This window comes from Hyperolius riggenbachi, chromosome 3 (assembly GCF_040937935.1).
Source record: "Hyperolius riggenbachi isolate aHypRig1 chromosome 3, aHypRig1.pri, whole genome shotgun sequence".
NCBI lineage: Eukaryota > Metazoa > Chordata > Amphibia > Anura > Hyperoliidae > Hyperolius > Hyperolius riggenbachi.
Window position 1 is genome coordinate 9043181 of NC_090648.1, and position 20895 is coordinate 9064075.

Below are 20895 nucleotides of genomic sequence, written 5' to 3' on the forward strand. Positions count from 1 at the left end.
GCAGGAGGGGAGCGCCATGCGGACGCTGATCCAATTTGGCATCCCCGAGTGGCAAGTCCCCAGTCGCCACTATTTCAGCAGGAGCGCGATCCCAGCACTCCACAAGTTTGCGGTGGAAAACGTGGCCCGTTCCCTGGACTACTCTGTGGGCAAGCGGGTCCACGTGACCATGGACTCGTGGAGTAGCAGATTTGGGACAGGTCGCTACCTGTCCTTTATGGCCCACTGGGTGACACTGATGGAAGGGAGGGAGGACAAGAGTGCATCAGCCCAGCTAGTGGTGCCACCACGCGGGATCAGGGGGGATGCAAAAGGGTCCTGTCACGACACTCCCTCAGCACCCGGAAAGCAAGCCCGCCTCGGCAGCAGCAGCGCCAAGCCTCGGCACTGCCAAGCCCTTTTAAAATTGGTGACCCTGGGGAAGGAGAGGCTTACGGCCACCAACGTCCTGGCCGCCCTCAGGAAGCAGGAGCGGAGGTGGCTGACCCCCAGAGGCCTGGAAGTGGGGTATGTGGCAGCCGATAACGGGGCCAACCTGGTGGCAGCAGTGCAGCAGGGAAACCTCCAGCACATCCCCTGCTTGGCCCACGTGCTCAATCTTGTGGTGCAGCGCTTCTTGCGCACCTACCAGGGGATGAGCGAGCTGCTGCAGGATGCCCGGGCGGTGGTACGCTTTTTCCGCCTGTCAGCCACTGCCTCTGCACTCTTGTCCACCTTACAGCAGCAGTATGGAAGGCCACAACAACGGATGATCATCGACATGCCAGTTCGCTGGAATTCGACTCTGGCCATGTTGGAGCGGCTGTGTCAGCACAGGCTGGCTCTTAGGGCCTACATGCTAGACCCAAGTGTCCCCAGCAACCAGCAAGTCCCCATGATTACTGCCACTCAGTGGACACTGATGTAGCAAGTATGCCTGGTGCTGAGTCCCTTCCTGGAGGCAACCAAGATGGTCAGTGAGGAGCGGGCCTCTGTGTGCCAGTGGGTGCCCTTGGTTTGTCTACTGGAGCAGGCAATGGACAATTTAATTGAGCGTGGGGATGAAGCCCTGAGGCAGTTGGAAGAACAGGAGCAGATGGCAGCACAGTCCATCTCAGAGGAGGGCTCACAGCAGGTAGTGGAAGAGTTGGAGGTCCCTAACCTGAATGAGGAGGAGGAGGAGGAGCAGAGTGCAGCAGGCGTTGTACGTGGATGGCGGTTTGAGGAGGACAACGACATGGCACAGGAAGAGGACAGGCATGCGTTATGGGACAATGGCGAGGACGAGGAAGATCTTGCTGGCAGGGCCCACTTGTTTCCCATGGCTGTGCACATGTTGCGCTGCCTTCGCAGGGACCCCCGGGTGATCCAGATGCGTTCAAGGGAGGACATCTGGATTAACTTGATGCTTGATCCCCGTCTGAAGGGGAAGCTGGGAGACTTAATGACGCCATCCACCACCGAGCAACGCACAAGGGAGTTGAAGGAGGCCCTTGTGCGCAGACTACTGGAAGCATTCCCCCAGCCTTCCACCCCCACTGTAACTGCTCTGCCAAGCCAGCAAGAGGTGCCTGCCATTGCCACTAGCAGCACAACAACAACCACCAGCAGCAGCAGCAGCAACTGGCGCCCCGGAGACCTGAAGAGCCTAAGCAAGAGCCTGTATGCAGTGCAGCAGCCCAGAACAGAGGTGCCCGCCACAGCATCCACCACCAACCAGCACAAGCAACGACTGACCACCATGGTGTCTGACTATATGGGGTCATCCAGCGGGCTCAATGACACCGACAGCCCCATGGACCCCTTGGAGTACTGGGTCAAGAGACTGGACATCTGGAGCGAGCTTTCCCAGTACGCCCTGGAACTCCTATCCTGCCCTCCTTCCAGTGTCCTCTCAGAGAGATGCTTTAGTGCGGCCGGTGGCGTGTAGTGTTGGGCGAACAGTGTTCGCCACTGTTCGGGTTCTGCAGAACATCACCCTGTTCGGGTGATGTTCGAGTTCGGCCGAACACCTGACGGTGCTCGGCCAAACCGTTCGGCCATATGGCCGAACTAAGAGCGCATGGCCGAACGTTCCCCGAACGTTCGGCTAGCGCTGTGATTGGCCGAACGGGTCACGTGGTTCGGACCCGAACGCGCTCTGATTGGCCGAACTGTCACGTGGTTCGGGTAAATAAATACCCGAACCACGTCATATCTCCGCCATTTGTCTGTGGGTTTAGCTTTGGGTAGGCAGGCAGGGTAGTTCGCGCTCCAGCCACGCTAGCCAGGGTCCCCCCTGTCATTGTGTCACTGCTGGGAACAGTAGTACACCGCTTGCTCAGCCACACTATATAGCATTCTGTTTACTGCCACTCTGTGTACCTCGCTCAGCCACACTATATAGCATTCTGTTTACTGCCACTCTGTGTCTGCTGGGAATAGTAGTACACCGCTTGCTCAGCCACACTATATAGCATTCTGTTTACTGCCACTCTGTGTACCTCGCTCAGCCACACTATATAGCATTCTGTTTACTGCCACTCTGTGTCTGCTGGGAATAGTGGTACACCGCTCGCTCAGCCACACTATATAGCATTCTGTTCACTGTTCTGTGTCTGCTGGGAATAGTGGTACACCGCTCGCTCAGCCACACTATATAGCATTCTGTTTACTGTTCTGTGTCTGCTGGGAATAGTGGTACACCGCTCGCTCATCCACACTATATAGCATTCTGTTCACTGTTCTGTGTCTGCTGGGAATAGTGGTACACCGCTCGCTCAGCCACACTATATAGCATTCTGTTCACTGTTCTGTGTCTGCTGGGAATAGTGGTACACCGCTCGCTCAGCCACACTATATAGCATTCTGTTCACTGTTCTGTGTCTGCTGGGAATAGTGGTACACCGCTCGCTCAGCCACACTATATAGCATTCTGTTTACTGTTCTGTGTCTGCTGGGAATAGTGGTACACCGCTCGCTCAGCCACACTATATAGCATTCTGTTTACTGTTCTGTGTCTGCTGGGAAAAGTGGTACACCGCTCGCTCAGCCACACTATATAGCATTCTGTTTACTGTTCTGTGTCTGCTGGGAACAGTAGTACACCGCTCGCTCAGCCAGAGTATATAGCATTGTGTTTACTGCCACTCTGTGTACACCGCTCAGCCAGACTATATACCATTGTTTACTGACACTCTGTGTACACCGCTCAGCCAGACTATATACCATTGTTTACTGACACTCTGTGTACACCGCTCAGCCAGACTATATACCATTGTTTACTGACACTCTGTGTACACCGCTCAGCCAGACTATATACCATTGTTTACTGCCACTCTGATTCTGCTGGGAACAGTAGTACACCGCTCGCTCAGCCAGACTATATACCATTGTTTACTGACACTATATAGCAGACTATATAGCATTGTGTGTACACCGCTCAGCCAGACTATATACCATTGTTTACTGACACTCTGTGTACACCGCTCAGCCAGACTATATACCATTGTTTACTGCCACTCTGATTCTGCTGGGAACAGTAGTACACCGCTCGCTCAGCCAGACTATATACCATTGTTTACTGACACTCTGTGTACACCGCTCAGCCAGACTATATACCATTGTTTACTGCCACTCTGATTCTGCTGGGAACAGTAGTACACCGCTCGCTCAGCCAGACTATATAGCATTGTGTTTACTGCCACTCTGTGTACACCGCTCAGCCACACTATATAGCATTGCGTACTCTGCCAGTCAGTGTGTATATTGCTGGGATCAGTAATACTCCACTCACCGTCAACCACTATATGAGCTCAACATGAGTTCCCCAGAGACCTCCGCTGTGAGCAGCACTCCCAACAACAGCAACAGCCAACGCCCCACGCAAGCTATAACATCCACCCCAGCAGCCAGTGGTCAGCAGCAGCCCTCCCCGGAGGAGAACGTTGTGTCCATCAGTCCGTCGCCAGAGCGATTAATGAGGGCTGCCATTGAGGAGATGATGGGGCCTGATGTGGAGGAGGAGGTCTGGCTCAGGCCAGCATCCCAAGTTAATGTTGAGGACGATGAGGGGTCTGTGTCTGGGGATGTTGGGGTGGCAGAGGTGGTGGGTGGGTCAGACTCAGGAGAAGAGTTGTATGATGAGGATGATGATCGGGACCATCTGTATGTGCCTCAGAGTCCGACCCCGGAAAACATGTTGTATCGTGTGTTTAGGTACTAAAATCTGCGTTCCCTCCCAGTAGTGTTGGGCGAACAGTGTTTGCCACTGTTCGGGTTCTGCAGAACATCACCCTGTTCGGGGTGACTATATAGCAGACTATATAGCATTGTGTTTAATGCCACTCTGTGTACACGGCTCAGCCACACTATATAGCATTGTGTTTACTTCCACTCTGTGTCTGCTGGGAACAGTAGTACACCGCTCACCCGCCACTGTATAGCATTGTGCTCTGTGTCACTGCTGACAATAGTGGTACACCGCTCACCCACCACTGTATAGCATTTCTGTACTGCCACTGTACTGCTGCCAGTCAGCGTGTACTTTAAGGATAAGTGAAATGAGGAAGAAATCCGGTGAAAGAGGGAGGGGCAAGGGAAGAGGTGTTTCCCCTGACGGTTCACGTACAGGCCACAGGGGAGCACCCAAGAAAACCCACTCAATACTGCCCATGTTGTCCAGGACAACAACCCTCACAGATCCAAAAGAACAGGACCAGATAATTACTTGGATGACCTCTCAAGCGTCCAGCAGTGGGTTAAGCAGCACCAGCACATCACGCACGAGGTCCGAGTCCTCAGCCAGTTAAAGTCTGGGCTTTCTTTGAAGACTGCACTGAGGATGTTACCATGGCGATTTGCAAGGTGTGCAAGACCCGCCTGAGCAGGGGGAAAAGTATTAACAACCTCTCCACCACCAGCATGAGCCGCCACATTCTATCCAAACATCCCACTCTGTGGGCAAACGCGGCAGGACAGGGTACCACCAGCAACACTGCCTCCCTTGGGTTCACCAGACTCACCACCAGACCCGCCTCAGCAGCAGCAGTAGCCCAGCCATTGCGTGGTTCACAACATTCACAAACATCAGACGATGCTGACACTGTCACTTTCCGGACTAGTGCTCTTGAGGTCTCCCAGTGTTCATCAAACACAACAACCAACAGCCCTTCGGTGTGCAGCGCTACGGTTGAGTTGTCTGTCTCTGAGATGTTTGAGCACAAGAGGAAATTGCCAGCAAATGACCCCCGGGCCGTGGCAGTAACAGCCAGCCAGCATAGCCAAGCTTCTGGCCTGCGAAATGCTGCCATATCGAGTGGTGGAGACAAACAGCTTCAAGGGCATGATGTCAGTGGCCATCCCACGTTACGTGGTTCCCAGCCGCTACCACTTTGCGCGCTCTGCAGTGCCTGAGTTGCATGAGCACGTGGTCAGCTAAATAACCCGAAGCTTGAAGAATGCCGTTGCCTGCAAGGTTCACCTCACCACTGACACCTGGACGAGTGCGTTCGGCCAGGGTCGATACATCTCCCTTACCGCGCACTGGGTGAACCTTGTGGAGCCTGGCAGCGATTCCTCACCTGCTACGGCGCGGGTGTTGCCCACGCCGCAAACAGCTGGATAACAACAGCAGCACCTACCTCTCTGACTCCTTCTCCTCCAACGCATTTCAAAGCTGTACCTCATCCGGAAATGCTAACCCAGCACCAGCAGCAGTAGGATCGTGGAAGCAGTGCAGCACAGCTGTTGGCATGCGTCAGCAAGCGTTGCTGAAGCTGATCTGCCTTGGGGATAAGCAGCACACAGGGGAGGAAATTTGGAGGGGAATAAAGGAACAGACGGATTTGTGGCTGGCACCGCTGGACCTGAAACCGGGCATGAAGCTAGACACCTGGCACGAACTGGCAATGTACGCAATAGAGGTGCTGGCTTGCCCGGCAGCCAGCGTTATGTCGGAACGCTGTTTCAGTGCTGCCGGAGGCATCATCACAGATCGGCGTATCCGCCTCTCCACAGAAAATGCAGACCGTCTGACTCAAATTAAAATGAATCAATCCTGGATTGGAAACGACTACGCAACACTCCTGGACCCCAACCAAGTAACATGACCGATGAACATCTGGGATGGTTTAGCGTTTCCGGTCCCTGTTTATTGAACCTCTCATCTGTATTACATTTATGACTGCATGGCGGCAAAAAGCATTGCTGCTATATCCGCACGCTTTTTGTCCTCATGCAAGGCCTGGGTTGTTGTGTCTCACAAAGCGTGGCCTTCTCCTCCTGCGCCTCCTCCTGTTCCATCACGTGTGCTGCTGCTGCTGCTGCTGCTGCTGGGTTACCGTTGCCGGTCCCTGTTTATGGAACCTCTTATCTTTATTACATTTATGACTACATGGCGGTACAAAGCATGCTATCCGCACGCTTTTTGTCCTCATGCAAGGCCTGGGTTGTTGTGTCTCACAAAGCGTGGCCTTCTCCTCCTGCGCCTCCTCCTGTTCCATCACGTGTGCTGCTGCTGCTGCTGCTGCTGGGTTAGCGTTGCCGCGTGGTCCCTGTTTATTGAACCTCTTATCTTTATTACATTTATGACTACATGGCGGTACAAAGCATGCTATCCGCACGCTTTTTGTCCTCATGCAAGGCCTGGGTTGTTGTGTCTCACAAAGCGTGGCCTTCTCCTCCTGCGCCTCCTCCTGTTCCATCACGTGTGCTGCTGCTGCTGCTGCTGCTGGGTTAGCGTTGCCGCGTGGTCCCTGTTTATTGAACCTCTTATCTTTATTACATTTATGACTACATGGCGGTACAAAGCATGCTATCCGCACGCTTTTTGTCCTCATGCAAGGCCTGGGTTGTTGTGTCTCACAAAGCGTGGCCTTCTCCTCCTGCGCCTCCTCCTGTTCCATCACGTGTGCTGCTGCTGCTGCTGCTGCTGGGTTAGCGTTGCCGCGTGGTCCCTGTTTATTGAACCTCTTATCTTTATTACATTTATGACTACATGGCGGTACAAAGCATGCTATCCGCACGCTTTTTGTCCTCATGCAAGGCCTGGGTTGTTGTGTCTCACAAAGCGTGGCCTTCTCCTCCTGCGCCTCCTCCTGTTCCATCACGTGTGCTGCTGCTGCTGCTGCTGCTGGGTTAGCGTTGCCGCGTGGTCCCTGTTTATTGAACCACTTATCTTTATTACATTTATGACTGCATGGTGGTACAAAGCATGCTATCCGCACGCTTCTTGTCCTCATGCAAGGCCTGGGTTGTTGTGTCTCAAAGCGTGGCCTTCTCCTCCTGCGCCACCCTCCTCCTGTTCCATCACGTGTGCTGCTGCTGGATTAGCATTACCGGTCCCTTTTCCTGGAACCTCTTATATGTATTACATTTATGACTGCATGCCGACAAAAAGCATGTTACCTGTGCAAAGAAAACAGACATTTCCCGCATTTAAAAGACAGTTTTCCCTTTGAAACTTTAAAATCGATTTTCTCAAAAACTATAAGCTCTTTTTGCTAAATTTTTTTTTTCTCTTGTACCCACTCCCAAGGTGCACATACCCTGTAAATTTGGGGTATGTAGCATGTAAGGAGGCTTTACAAACCACAAAAGTTCGGGTCCCCATTGACTTCCATTATGTTCGGAGTTCGGGTCGAACACCCGAACATCGCGGCCATGTTCGGCCTGTTCGGCCCGAACCCGAACATCTAGATGTTCGCCCAACACTAGTGGCGTGGTCACAGAGAAGCGCTCTCGGCTCTCCCACGCCTCTGTGGACAAACTCACCTTCCTGAAAATCAACCAGGCTTGGGTGGAAGGTGAGTTCCTGGCCCCTATTGTCGGACACAGGGGGACATGAAGTGGCTGCTGCATGTGCTGTTGTTAACTATGCCTGCCTTTATAAAGACATTTACTACCTGCCTAGTGCCTACCTTGGTTAATTTTTTGGTGTTATGGTACTACTATCAGTAAGTTGCCATGGTCCTCCTTCTGAGCTGCTGAACTGACCGCCCGCTTTGTCCTCCTGACTCAGTCGCTACTACACTCTGCATTCACACTGCCCGGGTCGCCGGGTGCATTTAATTTTTTGGCCAGCACTATGACGCTGTGCTACTACTACTGTGCTGCTGCTGCTGAACTGACCGCCCGCTTTGTCCTCCTGACTCAGTCGCTACTACACTCTGCGTTCACACTGCCCGGGTCGCCGGGTGCATTTAATTTTTTGGCCAGCACTATGACGCTGTGCTACTACTACTGTGCTGCTGCTGCTGAACTGACCGCCCGCTTTGTCCTCCTGACTCAGTCGCTACTACACTCTGCGTTCACACTGCCCGGGTCGCCGGGTGCATTTAATTTTTTGGCCAGCACTATGACGCTGTGCTACTACTACTGTGCTGCTGCTGCTGAACTGACCGCCCGCTTTGTCCTCCTGACTCAGTCGCTACTACACTCTGCGTTCACACTGCCCGGGTCGCCGGGTGCATTTAATTTTTTGGCCAGCACTATGACGCTGTGCTACTACTACTGTGCTGCTGCTGCTGAACTGACCGCCCGCTTTGTCCTCCTGACTCAGTCGCTACTACACTCTGCGTTCACACTGCCCGGGTCACCGGGTGCATTTAATTTTTTTTTTGTAATAAAACTTTTTATTGAAGCATTTTTCATATAACAAACATATATAGACAGAAACAGAATCTGAAGAGTTTCAACCATTCGATTAGTATATATTAAGACCTTAAACATTATATCCTATACAACTTGTGCTTTGAGTAAAGATATTCAAATGTCAGAACTTAACAGTTAACAGGGTGAACTTGGTCCCACTTCAGTTATATTTGGGAAATTATTGACTCTCCAGAAGGAAAGGACACATCAGTGAGAAAAAAACAAAAGTTGAGAAGACAAGATGATAGAAAAGGAAGCCAGAAAGAAGAAAAGGAAGGGACCCATAACGTAGGATCCCAGAGAGATAGAACATACAAACATATTTACCATGTTTCCCCCTTGGAATCCCCCGCATATAATTCCCAATAACTAACCAGGATAAAATTAGAACTTTTAAATCCTTCATAATGCCAAGACTATACTTATGGAACATATGTATTAATAATCCGTTATCTAATACAGGGTCAAAAGTAGCGTTTTTATGCCATGTAGGAATTGCATCTAAATATTAGTCCCTTGTAGTGGATCTCTGGAGAGAAGGGATTTAGCTCCGTCCGACTCCCTGTAATCGTACCAAACCGCCCATTTTCTGGTAAAGGCCTCGTTACTGTCATGGGCACTGTGAAACAGATCATCTAATCTGCAAATCTCATTCAGCTCAGTAAAAATTTGGTTGACAGTTGGGACATAAGTACTCTTCCAGTTCCTTGCAATAAGGAGTTTAGCTATAATCATAAGAGAGCTTGTTAAGTTTTTTTTTGCTTGGGAGATTTTTCCAGGTATCAGATTCAGGAGAGCTATTGTTGGTTTAAATGGGAGGTCTTCCAAATACAGGGAGCGGTTAATATCAAATATTGTGTTCCAAAATGGCTGGATCAGTGGGCAACTCCACCATATATGAATATATGTGCCCTCCTGCCCCAGGCATCGCCAACAAGTGGCAGATTCGTCTGCCCTAAATTTAGCAATCAGGGAGGGGCATCTATACCAACGTGCCCAAACCTTATAGTTCCTTTCTTGGAAGGAGGAGGAAATGGAAGACTTATGGGTCAATGAAAATAATTTTTCCCATTGCTCATCCTTAAGGTTTTCACCTAGATCTGCATCCCATTTAGCTGTTACATTGAGCAAATGCTTCGTGCTGGAAGTACATGCAATCTCAGAATATAGAAGTGAAATTTTATGTTCAGTGTTCACAAAGGGGAAGCATAGGGATTCAAAGGAGGTCAGACCTCTATGAATGTTCCCCTTTGGTGTTAGGGAGTTATAAAATTCTCTTATCTGCCTCCAGGTGAACCAGTTTATGGTGGGTTTATTAGCCTGGTTCCCAAGCTCTTCCCATTTTAGCAAAGTGGAAGATCCCAAAAGATGGCGTACCTGGGGCCAGAATGCACGATTCCAGCCTAAAAGAGAGCTGGAATGAAGACCCATTGCTAAGTGAGGGTTATCTAATAATGATATAAGAGGACTTGGGATTGTGGAAAGCTTATATTTTTCTCTGATTAAATCCCAGCCTTTAAGAAGGACTTGGGGAGAGAGGGTCATCAGATCCCTCCTAGGCCTCAGGATTGGTTTAGTCCATAATAGGGCCCTGGGATCAAATGCTGAGTACGCTGCGTCCAGCAACACCCACTGTTTGGTTTGTCTGCTTTGGAACCAGTCCACTATCTGGGTTAACAGGACTGCATGGTAATAGGCTTGAATATCCGGGAAACCCATTCCTCCTCCCTCCTTGGGACGACTGAGTAGCTTTGAATGAATGCGATGTGGTTTTTTATCCCATACAAAGTTTAAGAAATGCTTATGGATTTTTTTAAGAAATGAACTAGGCAGCCACACCGGGAGAGCCTGCATAACATATAGAAGTTTTGGTAACACATCCATTTTTAGAACACATATCCTACTGGACCAAGATAAATGCAGTGTCCTCCATCTCTCCAAGTCCCCAAATATTTTAGAAGTCAGGGTGGGGAAGTTAATTTGGAATAGTTCGCTAAGATTCTTCGAGATAAATACCCCAAGATATTTAATCTTGTCCTGTTTCCATTTAAAAGGGAAGGAGGTCGATAAATGTTGTACTACCTTTCCTGGGAGGGTTATGTTAAGGACTTCTGTTTTAGAGATATTTATCTTAAAATTACTCAACGAGCCATATTCCGCCACTTCTTGCAAGACATGAGGAAAGGCTATATGAGGATTTGAAATGTAAAGCAGCAAATCATCGGCAAAGATTGCTAATTTTATTTGTGAGTTTTCATAAGGGATACCCTGAATAGAAGAGTTCTTGCGAAGTGCTACGGCCAGGTGCTCCATGCACAACACGTAAAGAAGGGGGGACAGGGGACATCCCTGCATTTAATTTTTTGGCCAGCACTATGACGCTGTGCTGCTACTACTACTACCAGATTGTTGCCGTGGTCCTTCTGTGCTGCTGAACTGACCGCCCGCATAGTCCTTCTCCTGACTCAGTCGCTACCACCACTGCACTCTGCGTTCACACTGCCCGTGTCCACTGACAACTCTGCTGCGATGTCATTGCTAATTGCTGCAAAAAAAAAACAAAAAAAAAATTACAAAAACCTCTCTGGAGCCTTTTTGCCGTCATCCACTCATCCTCCTCCAGCGGTACCTTCGCCGCCAAGTGCCATTGGAACTCGCCTTCACCTCTTTGACTGCTTAACGCGTATATCCCTTTTTAAAACCACTTATTACCAATTAATAGCCCCATTTAAAGTGTTGATTTCACTTTAAAATCCATTTTCTCTAGAAAAAAAAATTTGGGGAATTTTTTATGTTGAAGTTATGTTGCCCCTTATCACCTCGATAATCCATGCTATTTGGGGGACTGTAGCATGTATGGGGGCTTTGTTATTAACGTTAAAAGAAAATCCGCCTCCGGGCGTGAATCCACGCGTGATTACGCCATTCACGGGAAAAAATCCGCGTGGTTGCGTGGACGCGGACGAAAATCCGCATGCGGCAGGGCCGAATGCGGATTTTTTTTGCAACCACGCGGATTGCCGAATTCGTGGATGAGGCACATCCGAGCATCCCTGCTGTATACAGCACTGCATACAGCACTTGCTAGGCCAGCAGCACTGGAGCATGTCTCTCTGTGAGCAGTCACAAGCAAGGACGAGATTTCTCGTCATGGCACCCCTCCCTATATACAGGATGGGGGGGGGGGGGGGGGCTGGCCAAGGTTCCCTTCTGTGATTGGGTGCTAGGGCTTAGGCTGGGGGCCCTCTGATTAGCTCAATTACGTCATGGACCTCATCTCCATAGTTACATTATGCAGATTCGGACATCCGAACTCAGTATCCGACCAGATTCCGGATTTCAGATAGATATCTGCATTGACTCTTGCTGTCTGGAACCTAGTCCTGATGTTAATTGACAGCCATGTTTTTTTTTTTTTTGGGGGGGGGGGGATTTTAAGTCCCCACATCATCAATTACTGTTTCCCTTTAAAAATAATGATGCTACATGCCTCATGCTGTTTGTAGCTCCACCCAGGTGTGCAGGGGGACACAAGACCACCAGAACATATCATCCCGGGTAGTAAGGGATCTGTATACCAAGTTTCAATTAAATCGGTCAAGCCGTTTTCATGTGATCGCGGCACACACACACACACACACACACACACATACATCCAATTTTATATATATAGATTAATATAGCGCCGACATCTTCCGCAGTTGCATATATCCCTGCATCATATGGGTATCGCTTGCGCTTTGTGACACTATGTGGCATATTCCACTGAATTGTCCAAACTAAGTCTATCTCCCGTTCCTCTCTCGGGGAGTTCTTCCAGCGCTGTCCCCTGTTCAAATTTGCTGCTTCCAGAAGCCCTCAGAAACACTTGAGTACTTCCAAAGATAGGCAGCTCCGTAATACGCCAGCGCACTTTTGTACATGGGCAGTATGGAGCCACCTGTATTCGGAAGCACTCGGGGACATACGTGCTTCTGGACCTTTCAGGAATCCCCCCCCTTAAAATCCTGAATTTGCCCCTGCCAGGGGCGTAACTAGAGGAAAGAAGTCCCTGGACTGCGATTGCAGGGGGACCAGAGCTGCAGGGACCCCAACGACTCACCTTCCCTTCCGGGACTATACTTCAGATCAGGAGTGTTTGTGGCTACACTTGTTTTATGGTCCTTGTGAGATGGGCTTCAAGCCCATGAAGGCAAAAGGGAAACAAGGGAAGGCGTGTGAAGATTGGGGAGGGGCATCAAAGTTTTGCTGGGGGGCCCATGACTTGTAGTTATGGCACTGTTTCTGTGTATTGAGATGTTAGTAGCTGATTACTGTACAGAAGACAATTCACCAACCCTCTCTCCCTCTATTTCTTCCCATCTCTCTCTCTCTCCCTCCCTCTCTCTCCCTCTCTCTCTCCCCCTCTCTCTCTCTCTCTCTCTCTCTCTCTCTCTCCCCGTCTCTCTCTCTCTCTCTTTCTCTCTCCCTTCCGATCTCCAGAAAATGACAATTTATTGTGCACTTCGGGCTGGACCAACTTTGGACTCAGCTGCTACTATCTGTCTTCAGACAAGAAGTCCTGGAATGATGCAAAGAGAGACTGCGAGGGAAGAGCGGCTTATCTGGTGGTCATCAACAGCCAGGCAGAGATGGTGAGAAGAAGAAGTTACATCACATATAACATAGTTCTGTCACCTCTCTTTTTCAGGATATTGAAGCTAGGCGCACACTTAGCAGAAACGCTAGCATTACGGAAAGCGCGGCGTTTTTGCTGCAGGCAAAAGCGCATATAAAAAACACATGTGTTTTTTATGTATTTTCAAACATGTGTTTTTAAAAACGCTGGTTTTATTGCATAGTGTTCGAAATATTGCATCAAAAACGTACATAACGAAAGTCAATGGGAACACAATGGTATGCATTTTTCATGCGTTTTCCATGCGTTTTTACATGCATTTTTATAAAATAAAAATTGTTTTGGGATGTATTTCTGCTTTCTGTTGTCTTCCTAGTGATTTGCATAAAACACAATGTAAAAACACATGGAAAACTCATACAAAACGCATATGTGAACTGCAAATGCTTAAAAATGCACACAAAATGCATGAAAATTGCATATGCAGTAAAAACAAAATGCAAACGCACCAAAAATGCACAAAAAAAAGCACATGGCAGAAAACTCGCCCTTTCGCGCACAGCCATGTGTACTCCCCACCTAAGTTGGCTATTGACATCCATCATGACTGTTCAATCTTAAAGAATAACTGTAGTGAGAAGTATATGGAGGTTGCCATATTTATTTCCTTTTATACAATACCAGTTGCCTGGCAGCTCTGCTGATCTATTTGGCTGAAGTAGTAGCTGAATCACACCAGAAACAAGCATGCAGCTAATCTTGTCATGATAATGGTAGAGCCTACTTCCCCTTACCCCCCAGAGACCCCACATTCCCCCTTGACTTAAAAACTCCAAAAATAATAGACACGGACTACCTGGCATTGGATTAATTTAAGGCCATAGCAGCCCCTTCTTTATTCAGCCAATTAACAATGTTCCAAACCAAATAGAAACCACAACATAACTAAAACGATCTCCATCAAGAACTGGGGTAAAAGGGTCCGGAGGCACCGAAACTCGTACTCCAAAAACACCCGTGTGACATGCAGCCTTGTACCGGCCCCCAGCCGCGTAGCTCGGCTCGGGGACAGCTGCATGCCCCAAAGTCGTCTCTCTCTTGCTTTCCTTCTTCAAAACCAGCGGATTCGTCCCATGACAAATCTCCTTCCCAAGGCACTAACCTCCGGAGCCCCTTTTTACCCCTCCGGCTGCAATGACAAACAAGAGCAAAACACACACAACAAAAAACATAAAGGGAGGGAGGGAGCTTCTTCCATTGCTGCTCAAACCGGAAGTGCCCGCCCCGCTACTTCCGCCGCCTTGCCCGGGAAAGACTGACACTCCCCTCACCACCAACACCCGCCCCCTCCTTCTCTCTGTGCTGCCTCCTAGCCTGCACCGCCCCCAACCCACGCTAACCCCTACACTGCCGGGGAGACGGCTACCCCATCATGCCTGGGCCCTCCGCATTCCGCTGCGCTACAGCTACGGACCCTCTCTTGATAATGGTAGAGCCTACTTCCCCTTACCCCCCAGAGACCCCACATTCCCCCTTGACTTAAAAACTCCAAAAATAATAGACACGGACTACCTGGCATTGGATTAATTTAAGGCCATAGCAGCCCCTTCTTTATTCAGCCAATTAACAATGTTCCAAACCAAATAGAAACCACAACATAACTAAAACGATCTCCATCAAGAACTGGGGTAAAAGGGTCCGGAGGCACCGAAACTCGTACTCCAAAAACACCCGTGTGACATGCAGCCTTGTACCGGCCCCCAGCCGCGTAGCTCGGCTCGGGGACAGCTGCATGCCCCAAAGTCGTCTCTCTCTTGCTTTCCTTCTTTAAAACCAGCGGATTCGTCCCATGACAAATCTCCTTCCCAAGGCACTAACCTCCGGAGCCCCTTTTTACCCCTCCACCACGACAAGGGCGTGACCCCTTATGCCCTTGAGGCCCCCAACCTCAGAGCTCGCTGAATCCCATCCTCGATGCCCAGGGCCCATAAGTCCATCCCAATGTCATTAAGATGCACCCCGTCTCTCTTTAGGAACAGTTCAATCTCCTCCTCCAACTCGAAATGCCGTATGGCCAACCCTCCATTCCTGATGAAGAACCTCGCAACCTCTTTGTTTAGCTTAATTCTAGCTTTGTTAATTTTCAGGACAGAATTGGCCAACCTCCAGTAACCCCGGGCCACAATGTCTGACCACACCACAATGGTCTCTGGGAACAGGGACCGGATCCTCAAGAAGTCAAACTTGACCTCCTTGATGACCACCCTGGTGGACCTAGCGGCCAGATCGTTCCCCCCTACATGCAACACCAGGATATCGGGGGGCCTATCTATACGTGCTAAAGTATGTAGCTCCGGCAGAAGGCTGGGCCACACCATCCCGGGGAAACCTATCCACCGGATACGTACCTGATCCCTGGGAAAGCCGAGCTGCCGGCCCTCAGGCCTAACATCGGCCCTTCTCGCCCCCCTGCTGACGTAGGAGTGCCCTACGATCCAGACCACAACCTGCGGACCTGCAACAAAAGAACAAAAACTGACAGCATTTTTTTGCCCGGATCCCCCAAGACAGACCCCCCCCCCCCCCCTTACACTAAATGGGGTCTGACATATGTCCTGTACCGAGCTGACTCCCAACGCCCTATCTGCTTTATGACCCCCTCGCTCAATCCCCACCGTGACGCCTCAGTGGCCGCCCCAATGCGAAAAGAGTGGGAGGCAAACTCCAGGAAAGGGAGGCCGAGATGAGCCAAGCATTTTCTAAATATCGTGACAAACTGAAAACGGGACAAAGCTGTGCCATCCGAATGGACCAGAAACACTAGCGATTGAGCAGGGCGAACTGTCATCAAGCTCTGTACGTTTAAAAGAGGGCATAACGGTCCACCGATCTGGAAAAGTGTGATGGACCGGCCCTTTCCCCGTTGGTCGGTCTTTGAGCGCGGTAAATAAATGACCACCGAATCCGCGAGGACGGTAACATGTTCCGCGAGGATGCCTCCCACTCCTGACTTATTCCTACTCACTAATTCCCCGATTCTAAATGCCCCAAAAAAGGCTAGCACAAATGCGGTCTGAAAAAGTCCGCACTCATAGCTTGAAGAACACAAGCCTGGCAGCGCCTCCGCCAGCCTACCCAACAATTCAAACGTCACCGGGCGTCTTGCTTCCCTGCGAATGGCTCCCACCCGGTACCAATTTACCGCCTGTCTTACCCGAAAATCTTTAGTCACGTCCGAGAACCCCCTAACTTTAAACCAAAAAGCCAGAGCTGCTAACTTTTTGAGCACTGCCGACACCGAAATGCCTTCCACGAAATTAGTACCCAGGAAATATAGTAGCAAACACAGCCGCTGCTCATCTGAAGCACAACCGCCCACTTGTATCAGCAAAGCATCCCACGCGTTCCATACCAACGTGTACGCTGCTGCCGACGACTCGGACAAGGATCTCCCAATCATGAAGGATACCGCTCGAAAGGAATCCTCCACGCCGTGGACGGGCAAGGAACCCCACGTTCTTCCGCCGTGGGAACCGCCGCCCGGAATCTGTCCCACTGAAATCGAGAAAGTGCATCAGCGACCACGTTATCAACCCCTGGCAGATGTACCGCAAACAAATAAATATTAAAACGTAAACAGTCCAAGACCAATTGCCGCATCAGACTTATCACCGGGGGAGAGGATGCCGAACACCTGTTGATCGCCAATACCACTCCCATGTTGTCGCAATTGATCTTGACTTGCCTATTGGCCAGCTGCTGTCCCCAAATCCGAACCGCCACCACTATGGGAAAAAGCTCCAATAACACCAGATTGGAAGTATAACCCGCCTCCACCCAGGACCTGTCCCAAGGAACCGCACACCATCGACCCGCGAAAAAAGCACCAAAACCATGGGCGCCCGACGCATCCGTGAAAAGCTCTAAGTCCGAGTTACTCACCGTTTCCTGCATCCACAGGGACTTACAATTGAAGTCTGACAAGAAAATCAACCACACCTGCAGGTCCGACTTGAGATCCGCCGTTAACCGAATCCGGTGGTGTGGCGCCGCTATCCCAGCAGTAGCCATAGCCAGGCGCCTGCAGAAGATCCGCCCCATGGGCATTATTCTGCAGGCAAAATTCAACTTACCTAGCATAGACTGCATCTCCCGCAAAGTTATTTTCTTGCTATGAATCGCGGCCAAAATGGTCTCCCTTAAGTTCTCCACCTTGTCGGTCGGCAAACTGCATTCCATAGCAACAGTGTCTATGGTGATGCCTAAGAATTTTAGCGACGTGACCGGGCCCTCCGTCTTATCCTCCGCAAGTGGGACCCCGAAGCGTTCACAGACGTGCCGCATGTTAGCCAATGCATAGGCACAATCAGGGGAACCCGCTGCTCCCATAAACAAAAAATCGTCGAGATAATGTATAATTGATGGTACGCTCGACATATCCTTTACGACCCACTCCAAAAACGTGCTAAACCGCTCAAAATACGCGCAGGAAATTGAGCACCCCATGGGTAGGCACCGGTCTACGAAATACTCACCTTTCCAAAAACAACCTAACAAACGAAAACTGGAAGGATGAACGGGCAGCAGCCGAAAAGCCGATTCAATATCGGTTTTTGCCAACCACGACCCTTGACCCAAGCGCCTGACCCAGCATAGAGCCGCGTCGAATGAAGTGTACACCACTGACGTATCATCGCCTAGCAAACCATCGTTAACCGACGAACCACGAGGAAACGACAAATGATGTATTAACCGAAAAGACCCCGGTTCTTTTTTGGGAACTACACCCAACGGGGACACAATTAAATCAGCTAAGGGCCGAGAAGTGAACGGACCAGCCAAACGACCCGCCGCCACTTCCTTCGCAATCTTCGTATCCACGACCTCTGGGAACTCATAGGCAGACTTCAAGTTCCGAAAGGGGGGCTCCGACCGCAACAAACAACTACTTTTGATCCGGAAACCCTCCTCAAAGCCCGCCCTCAAGAATTCGGCCACCTCCCGCTCAGGATACCTGTTTAGAAAGCGCGCCATCTCTACCCCCTTCACCGGTGTCGTCCCTCTTACGTGCAGAATCCCCAGACCTTGCCCTTCGCTGCTTGTAGCACCTGGCAGCCGCATGTGAACCTCCGCAATTGGAGCACTCGTGCTTAAAGCGGCAGGACTGACCGAAACGACAGGATCCGTCGTTGTACTGCCAGCAGATGCCCTTTCCTCGGTTAGCCGGCTGGCCAGTAGTGGCCGACCCGCCGGCAACCGCGGGAAAGGACTGAGTGGTTCTGGCCGGGATCATCAGCCGCATCCACAAGGTAATATCCTTGTGATCCCAGCGGATCACAGGCCTTACCGCCTTCTCCTGCCTGAACTGCTCGTCGTACCGTAGCCAAGCGTTCCCACCGTACGACCGATGAGCCTCCCCGATCGAGTCCATATAACCAAACAACGCCGAGCAATGCTCGGGCTGTTTTTCCCCAATCACGCTAGCCATGATTGAAAAAGCCTGAAACCAGTTCTGGAATGTGCGGGGAATCAGTCTATAACGCCGCTCCTCCTCCCTCTTCTTCTCATCCGGCTTACCCTTATCTAAATTGAACTTTTCCAGCTGAAGGAGCGAAAATATCTCGATATATTCGCCCTTCCAGATGCGTTCCTTCACTTCTTGCTTCAGATGGGAACCAAGAAGGCCATTAAAACAAATGTAAAGCTCCGCGTGCGATGCATCTGCTAAACGCACCTGGCCCCCCCCACTAGACAAAGTAGAATCACACCCCGTCCCGACTGCACACTATCCAATCCCGGCATAACAGGCTGCGCCACCTGAACCACCCCTTGTGTGCCTGCACCTGCTGCCAGGGGTAAGGGGGCCCCCAAGGGTACTAACCCCGCATGTGACGCCACTACTGGGGGTGCGGGCGCCCAAGCTCCCACCGGTGACAAAGGTGACCCGATTGGCGGCACTACTAGCGCCGTGGAAGGTGAAGGCTGCGTCTGCCCTGGCTGCGACCCTGGCGCTACTGACCCGCCCCCAGCCCCCCCCCTGATGACCCCCACAAATCCCCAACAATAACGTAGCTAAGGCATTTACTGCGGCTAAATTGGTCTCACCTGGCTGCCCCGGACGCAAGTCCCTGCCAGCCGTCATGCCGGATCCACCCGCTGTGCCGTCATCGTCCTCTGCTACGGAATCGACCTCGGAAGCAGAGCCGTCCCCATGTGCAAGGCTCCTGCTGTGCTGCTCTTGCCGCGTCTGCTGCTGCTGCAAACCGCTGTCTTGCCTGCGTTTCTTCTTGGTGGACCCCTTCGACTTGCCCTTGGCTGCGGAGCTCCTGTTCCCGCCCTGAGTATGGTGGGCTGCCGCCGCGGAAGGAGGGGCGGCACCCGTGTGATGGCCATCCTTGTGCTGGGCCCGCTTAGTCTGCCGCGCCGCGCGGGGACTAATGGCCGCATCCCCTCTTGCTGCCTGCTGGTGGGAGGAACTGGCCGCGCTGGATGGCCCTGCTCCGGACGAATCCCGGTGTTGGCTGGGATTCCTCCCGCCGGACCCCCGGGTTTTCTGAGTGCGCTTTGCTGGGGGGGGGGGGGGCGGAGGGTCCCTAATGGGGCTCCCTGAGCGACGCCGCGCTCCTGCATGGGGGTCTGGGCTTAGCCTCTCCGGAGGCCTGGACTGTCTCCTCACCTCTCCGCTCACCTGCTTCTGCTGCGGGAGCGCTGGGCTCTGCCGCCGCCACCGGCGCGCTGTCTGCCGCAGCCTCCGCTGAGGTGCCTGCTCCCATGGCCGCCAGTTGGACCGTGACCCATGAGGGGCCCCTCGTTCCTGCCTCTGCCCGGATCCGGGCAACCAGTAGCTCCAGTCCCTCCATGTCAGCGGGAGCAGCGGGCGTCCGGCAAGCAGCTTCTTCCATTGCTGCTCAAACCGGAAGTGCCCGCCCCGCTACTTCCGCCGCCTTGCCCGGGAAAGACTGACACTCCCCTCACCACCAACACCCGCCCCCTCCTTCTCTCTGTGCTGCCTCCTAGCCTGCACCGCCCCCAACCCACGCTAACCCCTACACTGCCGGGGAGACGGCTACCCCATCATGCCCGGGCCCTCCGCATTCCGCTGCGCTACAGCTACGGACCCTCTCTGATCTGTCAAAATTGTCAGAAACACCTGATCTGCTGTATGCTTGTTCAGGGCCTATGGCTTAAAGTATTAGAGACAGAGGATCAGGAGGTTTGACAGGTAACTGGTATTGCTTAAATGGAAATAAATATGGCAGCCTCCTTACGCCTCCAGCGAGTGTGGCTGTCATAAGACTGATCGCATTCAGCATGCGGAACGCGGAGAAACGTCCGCATCAGCTGTGCGATCCACCATTCGGTCACAGGCCTCTCGGCGTACTTTACGTCGAGGCTGTGGTCCGATTCTTTCCTCACAGGCCTCGGGCCTGTCACACACCAACGCTATCCTCAATCCAGTCTGGACCCCGTAGGGGCTGCGCGTGTGTGCAATAGAGCCTTTTATACTCTCATAAGGAGAGTCAGCTGACCGGCTGGTCAGCTGACCTCAGTAAGGTCCTTGAGCTGTGCTGCGAGGTCCTTGAGCTGTGCTGTGATTGGCTGATTGGCTGGGCGGGCTGTTGGAGCCCAGCACAGTATAAAGCAGGCATTCGGTCAGTTGCAAGTTG

The 20895-nt window shown here is 51.5% G+C and overlaps 1 protein-coding gene across 1 annotated transcript in view; it reads left to right on the top strand.

The window, feature by feature from the left end:
* LOC137560846 (C-type lectin domain family 10 member A-like) overlaps positions 1-20895 on the top strand; it is a 96342-nt gene that overhangs the window by 43122 nt on the left and 32325 nt on the right. The window contains exon 4 of the mRNA XM_068271991.1: positions 13093-13244. Coding sequence (XP_068128092.1) covers positions 13093-13244 — 152 coding nt within the window. The remainder of the gene's footprint in view (positions 1-13092; positions 13245-20895) is intronic.